This window comes from Monoraphidium neglectum, assembly GCF_000611645.1.
Source record: "Monoraphidium neglectum strain SAG 48.87 unplaced genomic scaffold scaffold01198, whole genome shotgun sequence".
NCBI lineage: Eukaryota > Viridiplantae > Chlorophyta > Chlorophyceae > Sphaeropleales > Selenastraceae > Monoraphidium > Monoraphidium neglectum.
Genome location: NW_014012430.1, coordinates 1 through 15,948, shown reverse-complemented (window position 1 = coordinate 15,948; position 15,948 = coordinate 1). Strand labels below are relative to the sequence as shown.

General features: G+C 64.7%; 3 protein-coding genes across 3 annotated transcripts; 1 reads left to right on the top strand and 2 right to left on the bottom strand.

The window, feature by feature from the left end:
• Positions 1 to 476: 476 nt before the first annotated feature.
• On the bottom strand, positions 477 to 2,237 carry MNEG_6999 (splicing factor, component of the U4/U6-U5snRNP complex; the record flags this gene model as incomplete). The annotated part of the gene is made up of 5 exons (XM_014044530.1): positions 477 to 605; positions 816 to 1,016; positions 1,427 to 1,576; positions 1,813 to 1,859; positions 2,117 to 2,237. 5 exons carry the CDS (start codon positions 2,235 to 2,237, stop codon positions 477 to 479), a joined length of 648 nt encoding a protein of 215 aa, XP_013899984.1.
• Positions 2,238 to 2,658: 421 nt separating this feature from the next.
• On the top strand, positions 2,659 to 4,836 carry MNEG_6998 (hypothetical protein; the record flags this gene model as incomplete). Its single annotated transcript, XM_014044529.1, has 7 exons — positions 2,659 to 2,782; positions 2,927 to 3,011; positions 3,215 to 3,257; positions 3,570 to 3,643; positions 3,946 to 3,984; positions 4,194 to 4,292; positions 4,737 to 4,836. 7 exons carry the CDS (start codon positions 2,659 to 2,661, stop codon positions 4,834 to 4,836), a joined length of 564 nt encoding a protein of 187 aa, XP_013899983.1.
• A 6,661-nt stretch (positions 4,837 to 11,497) lies between these two features.
• Positions 11,498 to 15,461, bottom strand: MNEG_6997 (hypothetical protein; the record flags this gene model as incomplete). Its single annotated transcript, XM_014044528.1, has 6 exons — positions 11,498 to 11,745; positions 12,065 to 12,252; positions 12,474 to 13,897; positions 14,265 to 14,792; positions 15,003 to 15,071; positions 15,456 to 15,461. 6 exons carry the CDS (start codon positions 15,459 to 15,461, stop codon positions 11,498 to 11,500), a joined length of 2,463 nt encoding a protein of 820 aa, XP_013899982.1.
• Between the last annotated feature and the right edge of the window lie 487 nt (positions 15,462 to 15,948).

Here is a 15,948-nt window from a genome sequence, read left to right as displayed (position 1 = left end):
CCCCCCCAAAACCCCTCACCAATGTCTGTGAGGTTTGACACCGTGCTGGCCGTGCCCATGGGCGTGGCCAGCCCGTTGGCGTCGATAGGCACGGCGCTGCCGCCCGCCGCCCCCGCCGCGCCGGCGGCCGCCGCCAGCAGGCTGTCTGGTGCGGGGGCGAAGGTCTCGCGCTTCTGGCGCTTTATGGTGTAGTCCCCGATATCAGGGATGGCCTCCCACTCCTCCGCCTTGACCTGGGGCAGGGGGTGCAACAGCGCGCACGTGTCAATGATCTGAGCGCTGCCCCAGTGGGGGCAATGTGAGGGATGGTGATGAAGCCCGGGGTGAGAAATTCCGCTGAGGTGCGGGGAGCGCTCGCATGCAGGCGCCGCACAGCTGCCGGCCAGTGTAGAAGCAAAGCTTGGGCGGCGCCGCGCCGCGCGGCACCACGCTGATACCCAGGCCTGGCCAGCGTCCGCCAGCAGGCCCCCTGCCCTTCACTCCCGCCATCGCGCCGGGCGCACCTCCGCCAGCTGTCGTTTCAAATCCGCAAACTGCTCCGTGATTTTGGGGTTCTCCGCGCGGTACTTCTCAATGCGCTCCTTCATCAGTGCCTCACGCTTCTCCTGCAGTGTTTTGGGGGGGGGGGGTTGGGGGGGGGAGGGGATTGACAATGGTCAGAGCGGATCCAGGGAGAGTTCTTGCAGGAAAAGTGAATATGGAGAGCCGCTAGCCCTTGAGCTAACAAAATAGAGGCAGCAGAGACGGGTGAACACCGCGACAAACGACCAGGGGTGCGTGAACAGACAAGGCGTCACAACAACGATGCAATCCACAGAGCCGCGCGACGCCCTCAGATCCGCTTTCAAGTCCACACGTGTGGCAGGGGGGCCCGCCATGACAGCAGGCCCCGCCGCCCGCTCGTCCCGCGGCGCCGGGCAGCGCGCGGCCCCCTGCGCGCTGTCATGGCCCCCGCCGCCGGCGTCCGCCCCGGGGGGCGGGGGCAGCGGGGGAGGGCCGCGCCAGGGGACGCGCCGCTCGCGGCGCCGGGGCGTCGGTTCACTGTTACTTTCCATCTCGGGGCTGCGCTCTCCGCCGCACACACAACGCAGCACAACAGTCGCAGGTGCACACGCTCACGCACACTCACACACTCACACATCAGTGCACACACCCGCGCCACATGCACCATACGCAGACCCTCGCAGCACAGCTGCTGGTACAGGTCCACCCACATCCCTCGCCTGTCCCAACACGACACCGCCCACACACACTGTCACGCACGGACGCACCCTCCCGCCCCCTTCCTCTCTCGTTCTCTCGCACGCACACACACACACACATACACACGCGCGCGCACACACACACACACACACACACACCGACACACTCGCAGCCGTCCATGCGAGCCCCTCGCGAGACAAAACCACGACCCTCCCCCACCCACCCTCCTCCTCTCGTCCATGTGGTCATCAATGCCCTCCCAGATCCTGTCAGCCTCCCGGTCGTCCTCGTCGTACTCGCCCCCGGCAAACACGCCCGCGTCCGCCCCCATGAACGCGTCAAACTTCTGCTCGTCGTCGCCACCATCCTTGTCCTGGGGGCGGCGGGGGGTTCGGGGAGTTTTCAGGGGTGGCATGAGGTGTTGTGGGGGCGCGTTAGTGGAAATGTGGGAGAGCGAGGGTGTGCATGGGCAGGTGAGGGTCGAGGCGGGGTCTGGGCACCAGGGCAGCGGGCCGCGGGGGCGCGGGTGTACTGGAGAGGGCGACGCCGCTCGCAGCCGATGCATGCAGCAGGCGTGTGGCTCCAAACAGTGCTCCAAACAGGGCTCACCCCTCCGCCGTCGCCGGGTGTGGGACCTCCACGAGCAGGACCGATATCTGGGGGTAAGAAGGGGGGAGGAGTTGAAGGGGGAGCACGGGCGGCATTGGTGGCACGAGCACAGGAGCCGTTGCATGCTCGCTGATGAGGGCGCCGAGCAGCGCAGCGAGTGCGTGCCCTCATGCGTGCGTGCACCGCGCCTGTATGCAGCTGCGGCTGGCGGCGAAGCTATGCAGCCCGCGGGCAGCCGTTGTCTGAACGCCGCATGGGAGCGGAGCAGCATGCAAGGGTGGCGCAGCGCTGCGCTGCTCCGCACCTGATCGGGTGGTGAAGCCCGTGGCTCCACGCCCCAGCCCGGGCACATAGTTGGAGGGCGCCTTGAGCGCGTTGAAATCGACCTTCTGCCCAGGCGCCGTGGGCAGCGCCCTGCCGATCATGGCGGCCCGCTGCCGGCTTGCGCCTGTGCGGCGCGCGCGTCCACCTGCTGCAGGTGCTGCTGCCGCTGCAGCTGGTGCGGCTGTCCGCCCGTGCTACCGCTACCTCTCACGGACAGACTACTCGCTATGCTTATGTTGGTGCCAGAAAGAGCAGCAGTCAGCAGCACAGTGCTGCGCGACGCCCGAGTGTGATCACGGCTGTGCGTGAATACAAGAGGCGCGATGAGATGCACCAGTAACGAGGGTATATAATGTCGCTGTGATCAAGGGATACTAGATCGCTGGTGATCACTGCCGGTGTGAAGCTGCCAATGAAGCGGTCAGCTGCACGGCGACACCACAAGTTCCTTGGTATCCGCTCACATACAGCACTCGCACGGCCACGATATACGGTGCACCCTGCATTCCGATCAAACTCGCAATGCAGTCTTCGCTTATCAAGGCCCAGCGCACCGCCTTCGTGCAGTCTGCGCGCCCTACCCGTCGTCCGGTGCGTGTGATGGCATCCACGGGCTTCTACGGCCTCAGCGCCAAAACGCTCGAAGGTGCGGCAATGGTGGGGCAGGGGGTCCTCGCCACCTCGCATCGCTGTGTGGCGCCGCGGACATGGACAAAACAGCTGCCCGTCAGTGCAGCGCCCAATGGCTCGGCGCCCTGCTGTGCATGCTCCCCACCGCAACATATTCCAGGCGAGGCGTTCTCCTTTGACAGCTTCAAGGGCAAGGTGGTGGTCATCACCAACGTGGCCTGCGCGTGCGGCCTCACAAACAGCAAGTGCGTGGCCTCTGCGGGCGTTCGGGCAGCACATGTGGCCCGAATGTTCCCTCATGCATGCCTGGCTGGGTGGGGTGTCACATCACATCATGTGCTGAGCAAAGGAAGGTGGTGTCGTGGCCACCCACCTCCTGTACATCCGCGTCAATCACTGTCTCACCGGCCTCTGTCACCCGCCTGTCACCCGCACCGTGGTGCCGCAGCTACACCCAGCTGGTCCAGCTGTACGACAAATACAAGGACCAGGTGACAGGGGGGGGCCCAGGGGGGGGAAGGGGCGGCAGTACAGGGCACAGGGAGCGGAACACGCGAGGGGTTGGTCATCACACGGGCACACACAGATTGCGGGGAAATGGATTTATGTGTTTGTGGGGCTGCTCATTAAGAGGCTGAACGCATGCAGCTTCGCCCACAAGCGGCACCGGAGAAGGTGTAGTGCGGCGGCGTCGCCAGAGTGCGGCGCCGCCCTGGCGCGTGATCGCTGTCGGGTGTTGGCAGGCCCCCGCTCTCCCCTCACCCCAAAACCCAATTACCTTCGCTCCAATTAAAATGCAACAGGGTCTGGAGGTGGTGGCGTTCCCCTGCAACCAGTTTGGCCGCCAGGAGTCCGGCAGCCCCGATCAGATCCGCAAGTGAGGCTTTCGGGGGCGCCGAGGCGGGGCAGCAGAAGCGAAGGCCGTGCCCAGCCTGTACTCTTGGGATCGGGCGATGGGGGGGATCGGTGATGGGCAGGTGTGCCGGCCTGTGCCAGTTCGCCCCTGATGTACACATGGCCTTGTGCTTGCATGCACGCCCACGCGTGCACACAATTGCATACGCACACACGCGCGCGCACACACACACACACACACACACACACACACACACACACACACACACACACACACACTTCGACCTGACTGTCTCGCGCGGCCTCAACCCCTCCACCCCGCAGGTTTGTTGACACCAAGTACGGCGTCAAGTTCCAGATGATGTGAGCGGCGGCACACACACACCCCACCACCACCACCACACCCACCCACCCTCTATGCGCCCCGCACGACACCTGCCATTGCAAGCCACGTCACTTCTGCCCACGCTTTTTCCCCGCACCCGTGGACCCTGCAGACTGCCCTCAACCACTCGTGGCGCCGCCCCTGACCATCTCCGGGCCCCGCCCCGCCATCCCTTTCCTCCCCCCAGGGAGAAGGTTGACGTGAACGGGCCGTCCACCCACCCCGTGTGGCAGTACCTCAAGGGGGCCTGCGCAGGCTGCGACGGCGACGTCGACTGGAACTTCAGGTGAAAGAGAGTGTGTGTGTGTGTGTGTGTGTGTGTGTGTGTGTGTGTGTGTGTGTGTGTGTGCATGCGCGAGCGTGTATGTGTGTGTGCGTGCGTGCGTGTGTGTGTGTGTGTGTGTTTGTGTGTGTGTGTGTGTGTTTGTGTGCATCAGTGGGCATGTAAGTGCGTAGGGAGGGAGAGGGGCGAGTCGAGGGGGCGTCATCGTATTGGAAGGTGGAGTTGATGGGGGGAGCGTGGAGGGCGGGGGCATTTCAGTGATGTTTGCCAGGCGGCCAATCTCCCGCTATGCTGCGGGCGCGCGCAGCAAACGCCCTGGATGGGGACCCCCTTGGGGTGCTGTTCAGGATGTGGTCTGGAACGCTGCCCGCGCCGCAGCGCGCCTCCCAACTCGCAGCTCCCCGGCTCACATGCCCCCGCCCCTCATTCTGCCCACCGCCCTTCCAGGGCCAAGTTCATCGTGGACAAGAACGGCAACGTGGTGGCGCGCAGCGCCGCAGACCCCGCGGCCATCGAGCCCAAGATCAAGGAGCTGCTGGCCGCGTGATCTGACCTGTGATCTGATGTGACTTGATCTGCGACCTGGCTGCGATTCAGCCAGCCGGGCCTCAGATCCATGTGACTTGCACGCAACGCTCAAATTTTGACAACCTGCAATCATCCCCGGGGCATGCACATGTAATCCCTGCTGCTTTGCTGTGCTGGATGACGGCCTGCGAGCGTGTGAGACAAGGCCAGTCGTTGAGGTCGAGGCTTACCACCTTGAACAGTGCCAAGATACAATGAGCTCAGAATTATGTGCTGGTTTGTATAGGCCATGCAAGGGTTGGGAGGGCAAGGCCCACAACAAAAAGTGTATATCAACACGTGCTAAGCATGCGACACGTCACTCAAACAGTGCGAGCTGTGCATAAGCGCCCTGAGTGCAAGCCTGGCCCGCAAGTGGGGTGATGGCGAGGCGACGACGACTCCGGGTATGGGCACGGTGCGGCATCTAGAACGCCGCAGCGCCCAACGCGCTGTCCAGGCACAGAGAACTGAGTAGGAGATATGGCAACACAGAGTGCGTATTCGCGTAGGAGCTGACAGCGCCCCACTGTTGCTGCAAGGCCCCATTTCGTGGCAAAGCCCCCTGCGCGATCCTGCCGCAACTCGGCACAGCTGCAACACGCACGCAGGGGGCGAACCGACCCCTCATGCGAGGCTGTGCACAGCCTGAAGGGCCCCACAGCTTTTAGCATCTGCTTGCAACAAACCAAAGCAATGATTTGGGCGCCCCCCCCAAAAAAAAACCTGGCACAATGCAACACAACAAAACAGGCAGCAAGCAGTCCAAGGCCCCTGCGGCTCCCGCAATACCCAAAGTTATTGAAGCGGTGCTGTGCCCGCCATACGGAAGCAGCTTGATAAGAACTCAGTGCTTGGTCCCCCGTCGCCGGTCAATAAAACGACAGCTCAGCTGGCGGGGCTAAGCGATGCAGCCGAAGGTCTCCCCCACTCTGCAGCACGTCGGGGAGGTCCTGCGCACCCACGGGCAAAGGGGCAGCAGGTTGGGGGTGGTTGGCGATGAGCAGTGGCTGTGATGTTTGAGCCCATGGGGTTGGCGCAGGAAGGTGTGGACCACCACCAGGGAGTCCGCACACTGAGTGTCAAACCACTGGCAGCCACCCAGGCACACTCGCCCGCCAGCCCCACAACCCCTGCTTCACATAACAGTTTGCCAATTGCAAGACCTCTCCCCTCGTGACACGAGCAGCTGCTGGGATGAGAGATCAGTCGGCGGTGCCAACAATAACCCGCGCTGGTGGTAGGGCGCTGCTGCGGCGCGCGGTGGCGCCCACCCGAGGCAGCCGTTCTGGCGGGCAGTGCAGCAGGAGGACCCGCAGATGCGCGTCGTGCTGGGGGGGCAGCAGGCGGCGTTGCCGAGGCAGACCTGGGGGAGTAGGCAAGGGGGAGTGGGGCACACGAAGGCGGGGCGAGGGCTCTTGTCGCTGCCTGCAGCCCTGGGGCGCGAGCGCCGCGATACAATCGCAACATGCATTGAGGGAGGCCGGCCTGGCAAGCAACATGCACGTTCACTCACACGACCCCACGAGTAGTGATTGCATACAAAGAGTGGTGGTCAGCCGTCCCTCTCTCCATTCACGCACCAACGCCTGCTCACCAGCACAGTTCACCAATCCACCAATCCACACGCCCACAAAGCAAATTCACACGCATGCATGCGCACACACGTACACACGCACAGACACACACACACAAACACACACACACACACACACAAACACATGGTGTTACACACGCATACACACGCGCACCTGGCCCCTGCTGCAGCAACCATTCACCGCGTTTGGGCAGCAGTCGCCAGAGCAGCAGCTGTGTGTTTGTGCAGATAGGAGGTGTAGGAGAGAATTGACGTGGATCCAATCCTGGCAGCGTTGCTTTGAGAGCAGCAGCAAATTAGGGGATGCTACAGCATTGCTTGCAAGCGCGGCACCCATCCCTCCTGTTTCAAGGCCAGGCGTGCGCGCGGGCCGCACCTGCCGGAGCAGACGTTGGGCAGCGAGTTGCTGCAGCAGGGCGGCGTCTTCCCGGTGCAGAAGAAATTGGTGTCGCCTGCAGGGTGTGACCCGCACGAGGGGGTGGTTTTCAGCAGGAAATACGGAGAGTGGGGCGCCGCTGGCGCCATCCTACTCAGTAGCTGACCCAGACTTTGGCGGCCTGACGATTATGCAGACAGGTGTGATTGTGCCGCATCGCATGCAGCACCGGATGGCTTGCTGGCAGCCACACCACCACGTTTGACCCTGCCGCAACACCATCGACGCTGCGCGTCCCAAAAGCAACTCACAGAAGCCCCTTGGTGCGCCTTGGCAGCTGACGGCCCCGCTGGGCGCGCAGGTTTCACCGTTGAGGCAGCGCCCTGTCGGGCAGCAGCTCTTGCCGCACAACGCCTGGCCCCCCGGGCAGCACACGCCGCCAGAACAGAGGAAGCCCGCGTTGCCTGCTCGTAATTGTGTGAGAAGACATGGATGTGGTGTGTGAGCGTCAAAATGGGTTGGTGGGCGAGCTGTTAGCTCAAGCGAAACTCAAGCTTGCCACCAAGCACATGAACAGCACCCAGATATCAACCCTCCTGCCTCAACTTTCCCGTTTCAAGCCGCCCAACGCTGCGGCACAGGGCTCGGGAGACTCACACACTCCGTTGGGGGCCCCTGGACAGGCGGTCATGCCGGGCTTCAGGCATATGCCGGCGATGCACTGGCCCGGGAGGCAGCAACTGAGGCAATCGTAATTGTAGCAGGGTGGCGGGTCGTCAGAAGGACGCGCGCTGAACAGCCACGGCGATTGCGGTTATGCTACCACCATGATGCCACAGCAGACACACAAATCCTGTTCGGTCACAAAATCCACTTGTGCGTGTCTCGATGCGAGGGCCGTGCTCTCTGATACTCTCAGCGAACGCAAGCACTCACTCTTTGGCTCCGCAGGGCTGCTCGCTAGCGCCACAGCACCGGCCGAGGTTGCAGCTGGTGCTAGGAGGGCCTGGTCGCAGTGGGGGGGGGGGAGCGGGTGCTGCGATGATTGATGTAGGCCTTCCAGTGGGGCGAGACAGGCATCAATAAGCGTGACTGGGTCTTGTGCACATTCACGAGTATGCATGCGTGCGCACGCGTGGGGAGGGGAGATGAATCTGCGTGCGCGCATGCGATCCCTTCCTGCATGCGTGCTGTGAGAGTGTGGGAGTGTGTACGGTTGTGATATGCGATATTTGTTCAGCAGTTGTGTCATCCCTGAGAAGGGCCGAGTGCAGCGAGACCAACCAACAATATCCAAATGCACAAAATCATTTGTGCAACTCACAGAAACCTTTTGGCGCGCCCGGGCAGAGAGCTGACCCCTTGGGTGCGCACACCACGCCGCCGGTGGCGAAACACTGCTCGTTTGTGCGGTCGCAGCAGCCCCTGCACCAGGCGTTGGCGCAGGATGCGAATGCCAAGACGACGTGAGTCAGCAGACGGCGTCAGGGCTGGACCCTTGCGAGGAATAAGTTCGTGCCAAGGCAGGCAAAGCGCAAGTCTAAAGCAACTGCTCTGCATCAACCAGTGCAAGCAGGGCGGCAAGAGCCAAGGGGCACAGACCAAGGCACCACTGTCGCTGCAGGCCCCCTCATTGACAGAACACTGAGGCTCCAACCTGAGGGTCGAATTTTTGAGTCCACAAGGATCCTTGCCTGCCGGGCAACATATGCCGTCGGTGCAGGTGGACCCAGGCAGGCCTGCAAACAGGGTTGTGGATTGTGTTGGCAGGGACCAACAAGCGCCACGGCTTTCTCTTCAGCTGGCACACTTCAGGACAGCCAGCCATGGCCTCCCTAAATGCCACATATGTGCGCATTAGCCGGCCCCACGTCTGCTCAAGCCAAGGCAAGACGATCCTGACAGCGGCTGCACTAGTGCTCACAGGCGCCATTGGGTGCTCCGGGGCAGGTGGTGGTGCCCTTGGGAAAGCACTTGCCGCCGATGCAGACGGTGGAGCAACAGCTGCGGAGGCATCAATATATGGGGAATGCCGACAGTCAAGTTGGGTGTGCGCAGCTTCCCGCTGAGACGAAAACTGCACGCTCTTTCGCACGTGCCCCAAAACGCGGCTCAGCGCCCCAGCCGGACGCCCACCTGCCGCCGCACGCCTGCCCTGGCAGACAGCAGCTGCCATCTTTGCCGCATTGGTTGGGCGCTGCGCCTGCACCCGTAACGTCAGGGCGCGGGGTGTTGCGGAGTGTTTTGTGAGGTGAAGTACAGGCGGGAGGTGATCGTCTGTGGTTGTGCAGAGGCAAATTTTGCAAATCAGCAGCCGTGACAACGGTAGTCCTGACCCTACTTCCCCACAGTGCAGGTGGATGCCACCTGGCGGCCCGGAACCTTGCGCGCGGGTGCTCACAAGGAATCCCGCTGCCGACGGGGCACTCAACGACGTTGGCCCCGTGGCACTGATTATTGAAGCAGACCGGCGCCTCAGGAGGGCAGCACCCGTTGCCGCACTGGGTGCAGCACATCCCAGTGTCGAGGCAGAACTGCCCCGGCTTGCAGCAGCCGGCGCCGCACTGCAGTGCGAGCGGTGCGACGGGGGGCGTGCCGTTGTGCAGGTGGTAGCATGTGACAGGCGGAGGACCCCTCCTGCCCCCCCCCAAAGAAAAACTAACAAATGTTCATCCATGCGCTCGTGCATCCTTTACGCACATCGTCATCAAAACCAAACGTCGAGCGCCGCGCCCTCACCGGGCTGGCGCAGCTGCTTGGTGTTGCCTGGAGCTGCAGCGGGCCGGCCGGCACGCACGTGCCCTTGCTCTTCAGGCAGGCGCTGCCTTGCGGGCAGCACGGCACCGGGTACTTGTTCCCCTGGGGGCAGTAGCGGTCCTCGGGGCAGCAGCCATAGGGTGGCGTGGTGCTGATGTGGTACAGCGGGCAGCAGGTGAGCGTTTTGGGGTCGCACTCCTGGGTCCTGTCGCAGCACTTGGAGCCACAGGCAGTCTCCTTGTTGCAGCAAGTGCCTTGGCCGCCCGGCGACGTTGCGGGTATCCAGACCTGCGCGGCAGCGGTCGAGCGAGGGGCTCGATCGCCCAACAGGGTGCCACATAACTGCCTATCGCCCCACCACGAAAAAAACCTGTAGCGGTGCATGCTTGTACAGCACAGCAACCCACCGCGCTGCGCGTGTGCAGGTATAAAAGAGAACGCGACCGCCAACACTGTACGGCAGCAGCGTCGGCGCCGCTCACCTGGCTCAGCAGGCAGGTAGACTGGCCGAATGCGCCGCCACCGCCGCCGCCCCCCTGAGCCTGCGTCGCCGGGGTGCCGCTCGGCGCCGGCGCAGCAGGCTGCGCAGGCATGGCCCAGGGTGGCGGCAAGTTCGACGGCGCAGGCGCGCCGGCGGGCGGGGGGCTGGTAAGCGCCGCCAGCAGTGTGTTGACGTCCGGGCCCCTGACGCGCCGCCGCGTGGGTGGCGTGGACTGGGACGCCGCCTGGGCATCGCTGCTGCTCCACGCGCGCCCCTCCCTCAGGTGGCGAGCAGCATGGTGGCCCTGCCCTGAGGCTTGGCTGCTGACGAACGCCACGGCACGGCTGTCCGAGAAACCCCTGTCGCACGATTGACGAGCGCATGGAGGCAGAAAGCAGCGTCGGCGGCAGACTGAACAGGCTGGGCCCATTACCAGGGCAGCTCATGCGAGCACACAGACGCGGCGCATTGCTGTACAACCCTGTCGCTTGTCACTAGCATCCTGATTGCTTGCGCTCACCTGGATTGGGGTTCGCTGATTACGGCGGCACTGCAGACCACGAGGGATGCAGCAAACGCAGCGAGCATCACTGCGCTTGCCACACCAGCACGCAATGTCGGCTTGCCGCGTCTACTGCTCGGGCTCATGGCGTGCTTTGACAAGCTTGAGCAGTTACTGAACTCGACGCCATGCAGTCCGCTACAACCCGCTTCGATTCTATCACGGCCGGAGGGGCCACCGTCGGGTCATCTACAGCTTCCCAATCATTTCCATGGTGCATGATACGTTTTTACCAGTGCTTCACCGGCTCATGCTGTGCGCTTGATGCACGGTCACACTGCGCGGGTGAAGGCGCCGTAACTAGCAAGGGAGCTTGTTGCGCCTGTAGTTACGCGGGAAGGACTCATGCAAACCAACGCCATGGGCACCTCCGGAACACCTGCACCGACCACTGGGTTGCCGGCGCAACCTATCCCACTGACGTTCTCACCAGCTAGTGGCAGCAAACCTCCGCAGCCCAGCAGGAACATGCTGTCAGACTGTCACGATTGGTTTGAATGGGATACATTGAGCATTTCAAGGAACCCGATCTTGCACGATCGCTTATTTGTTTGATCAGCGCTGCACGCCTGAAAGATGCCAGCCTCAATGGTGCCAGCTTTTGACCAGTCAACCACTGCCATCTTGAGGAATCATTCACCTGTGCACCAGTGCTGCCGCAAGCCAGCATTGCGACATCCCTTGCCAGATCCAGCCCGCCCAGGCCTTTGTACCATGCATACGCTTGTCTGATCCCTCAGGCATCCACCATTCCCGAGCTGGACGAGGTCAGCACATTACAGGCAATGGCTTATCACCCCAAAGCGCAATTGCCCGCATCAATGGTGTGTTGCCACAGCTGCCTGGCGCCCTACGTGCGTCTTAGCCGTCACCAGCCCCCCACGGCCGCCCCGCCGCACGCCTTTCTGAGCGCCCGCAGCGCCTTGGCCGCCACCAGCGTCATCACCACCTCGCCGGCGCTGCCGCCCGGGTAGGCGTCCGCCCTCTCGGGCGTCGGCACCAGCTGGAACGGGGTGGCGATGATGTCACCGCCGCCGCCGATGATGTCAGCACTGCCGTGCCCCTGCGCCTCCCAGATTGTGCTGAGGTCCACCTCGCAGGTCGCGACACAGTCCACTGCAGTGAGCGGGAGGGGGTGGCGTTTCACGGCGGTCCGCTGCTGGCACCCACAGGTGCCATGTTTCCCGGTCAGTGCGCCGCCGCTGCACCAAAGCTGGCCTGAGCATTTGATATGGCCTGCGTGCGCACGCTCTGCGGAAGTCGGTGCCCTCCCTGTCTGTCTCGGCTGTTCCCCCACGCAATAGTCATCCAAGTTTAACCCGGGCAGCACATCACAGCTTCGGCTAAGGGCCCTGTGTGATGCGTGCACCTGCCCCTAGGCTCGTCTCGCAGCCCCCCAACGCCCCCCAATATACCTTCTGCGGGCCCCACGCACCTTGGCTAAAGTCGGTGATGGCCTGCTCTTCACTGGCCGCCAGCAGCACCGGCAGGACCACGCGCTCGCCCTCACCGCGCTCCGCCGCCGCGAGCTGCCCCGCGAGCGCGCGCCCGGCCGGGGTGGGGGTCCCGTCCGGCGACAGGAGCTGGTAGGCGGCCGCGTAGCCGAGGGACAGGACGCCGCCCCTGCAGCCACGCGGCACCCGGCTGCTGAGACCCGGCCACCCCTGCTACCCTCGAGAGTCCCTCGCATCACAACCAACTATGGCGGCCCGGCCAGGCCCATAGGCTGACTGCTCAGGCGCTGGACGATGCATGATACGCCACGCCAGACACATTCGCAGCAGCAGTGCAAGCATCACATGCCTCCCGAAACCAGGCCCGCCTCCGCTGCCCCCCCCCCTCACCCCTTGGCGACGCCCTCGCTGCACTGGGCCGCCGCGTCGGTCCAGTCCTCCAGGAAGCTGTGCGCCACCGCCAGCGTCCGCATCAGCCCGGGGTCGCCCAGCGCCTCGGGCGAAAGCCGCAGGCCATCCACCCGGAAATAAACCGCGCGCGCCTCCAGGGGCCAGCCGGCCGCCGGCCGCTGCGGGCTGACGCGCGCCATGACCCAGTCTTCCCCCTCGGCCCCCGGATCGTCGGTGGCGCCCGCTTCGTCGGTGCCTTCGTCGGCGCAGCCGTCGAACGCCGTTGGCAGCTCTAGGGGGTGGGTCAAGACGACCTCGTCCTCATCATCCTGCTGCTGCTCGTCTGCCTGCTCCCGCTCATCTGCTTGCCAGCCGCGCTGCTGCTCCGAGCCCTGCGGTCCCTCCTCCGCCTCCTCATGCAGCCCCTCAGGAGCGGAAGCAGTCGGGCAGCCCGGTTGATTCCCCTGTTTGGAAGGCTCCGGCGGCTGCGGCTGCGGCTGTGGTGGCAAATTCTCCAGCTGAGGCTCCTGCCGCGGCTGCGTTTTTGACCCAAAGATGGACTGCGGCGGCTGCAGCTGCAACAACGGGTGGCCAGGGGGCTGCTGCTGCTGCTGCTGCTGCTGCTGCTGCTGCTGCTGCTGCTGCTGCTGCTGCTGCTGCTGCTGCTCTGCCTGCAATGCCTGCAGCTGCAGCTGCGCTCGCTCCTCCCACATCCCAACAGCTGCAACAGCCGCCGCCGCTGCGGCGCCGCCAGACGTGCGCGGCAGGCGCGCCGGTATCAAGCTGCTGCCGGCCAGGGCAAGAGGGATAGGGGCGCTTGCAGCCGCGGCTGCTGACGCGTGCACCTCTGGTGGCGGCGTCAGGCTGACAGGGTACTGGGCCGTCTGCAGGAAGGCGGGGCCTGTGCTCGGCTGCTGCTGCTGGTGCTGCTGCTCCTGCCACTGCACCTGCTCGGCATGCAGCTGCACAGGTGGTGGCTGTGATGCGGCGTGCAGCGCCGGGGCGTGCAGCCCCTCACCGAATGCAACCTGGGGAGGCTCCCGTGCGCTTGCCACTCCATGGTGCTGTTGCTGCTGCTGCTGCTGCTGCTGCTGCTGCTGCTGCTGCTGCTGCTGCTGCTGCTGCTGCTGCAGACCATTCGGAGGGGGCAGCGTCTGACACACCGTCGCCTCCGCCTCACATTGCTGTGTTCCTGCCCCCATCCGCTGTGAGCCGCCCCCGCCGCCGCTCCCCAGGGGACGTCCCATTGGCTCCGCCCAGCACACGCCGAGCCGCACGCGCCCCGCAAACGCGCCGCTGGCCGGGTGGCGCAGGGCAAAGGCGCCCTCGACCTTGCCGCCGCGTGCGAGCGGCGCGAGCGGCACGGACGCCACGCCGACGATGGACGCGGCCGCGTCCTGCTCTGAGTCATCGAAGACGGCCACCTGCGTGGGATGGCAAAGGACAGCCCGGCCCGGCTGACTGCCCTCTCTCCCCCTCGCATTTTGCTCGTCACCTTTTCGCTACTAACCCAGTGCCAAAGCAAGCGGGGCTCGGCGACATAAGCAGCCGTCAGGCGCTTTGTCACGTGCACCTCACAGGAACACCGCCTAAAGCGCAACTCACAGCCGCCATTGCCAGCGCCCCATCGCTGCCAGCCCCCCAACCAAGGCACCCAATCGGCAAATCCTCTCGCTCCCACACGTTTTCGGGCCAGTCCCATACTCACGGCACCACCCCCAGTTTTCCCCTCCACAAATCAGAAGCCCCGTGCCATGCAAGCTTGATTGCACCGGACAGCCCCCGACGCACCTCGAGTGTCTCCCCCTCGAGCGCCACCTCCACCTCAGGCCCCCGCGCCAGCCCCCACTCCGCCTCCTCCCCAAACACAGGGGCCGGCCCCTCGCCGCACGCCGAGTTGTACGCGCACCCAGGGCGCCCCGGGGGGCTGTACCGCACGTACGGCCGCCGCACGCTGACGTCAGCGGCCGAAGCGCCGCCGCCGCCGCCGCCAAAGACGAGGCCCTCGCAGGCGGACAGCGACACCCGGAGCCGCGCGCTGCGCGCCGGGTCCGCGTCTGCCGCCGCCGCCGCCGCTCCCAGGACGCTGCAGCCGCCGCCGCCGCCCTTTGCGGCCGCCGCCTCCGTTCCGCCCGCCACGCTTGCATTCTGCTGCCGGATGCTGTTCTTGTGGGCGAGCACCGCGCTCGTGAGCGGCCGCGGGGCGCGCCAGCCGTAGCGCAGGCGGCCGATGAGGTGGCCTGCCGCGCCCCTGATGTCTGCGTAATGGTATGCGCGGCCCTCCCCGAGGCCGGCCCCCAAATCATGGTCCTCAAGGATCTGGGGTTGGTGGTTGGAGGGGAGGTTCGGAGTGATGGTTTAGGTGGGGTTGGCATCGCAGGCAGGGCGGCCTCAGGGCTATGCAGCCGGCGTCAGGGCGACGGTGCTCAAACTATCAGGCGCCACGGCTGCCGCGCGCGGGATCCAGGGGTTCGCTGTCGCCCTCGCGCAAGCCCAAAGGTTGTCGGGCCTGCCGCTGCTCCCAGCCACCTGTCTGAGGGGCAGTGCGGCGATGCCCAGCACCTCGTACTCCAGGCCCCTGGCCACCAGCAGCTCAACCTGCGGGGGGGGAGGGGGGTGGGGGGCAGTGGGGAGAGGATCAGGGTTGGTGTGGTCGGGAGGAGCAGGGTCTGGGACAACCGTTTTTTTTCTTTTTGAGGGGAAGTTTGTTCTTATAGGTTTAGGTAAGATTGTATTCGCAGAGTGAGTTTTACAATATGGTTTGGGGGGGGGGAAATCAGGTGGGTTTGGGTTGACAGGTGGGTATCGGGCACGGGGGGTGAAGGCGGGGACGCGGTGGCCGTATCGTGAAAGGGCGCCTCTGTCTAGCGTGCGAAATACACCAGCCACCATATTACCTCTCCCCACAACCCCCACACCCCCCCACCTCACACGCACACATCACGGTGACGTCATCAACCCCTCCCCCCTCTCCCCCCTCACCGCCATGGTCTGTGTCGCGAGGTACTCCCCCAGCACAGCGTCCAGGCCCACCACGTAGCCCACACTCTCCCCCCAGCACGGCCGCGGGGAGGGGGCCAGCCCCGTGGCGGCTGTGTCGTGCAGGAAGAAGCCCCAGGACAGGAGCAGGGGTGAGCCGGGGGGAGGCAGGCCGGCGGCGCTCTCCTGCGAGTGGGCGCGAGAGAGCGGGAGGCGGCGGTTGGCGCGACATTCCTTCCGCTGGGAGGTGGGTGCGGCGACTCCTGCTGCCGCCAACAAGACCCCATGAGATGGACGCGCTCGCATGTCGATCCCAAATCATACCATCTGACGCGGATCAGATCACATCAGATCAGATCAGATCACCCACCTCGAGCACGGCCTCGCTGACGTGGAACTCGATCAGCCCCTCCCCCTCAGCCAGGGCACCCAGCTCCTCCACACAGCCCAGCACCACAGAGCCCCCCAAGCCGCCACACCCCCCCCCCCCCCCCCC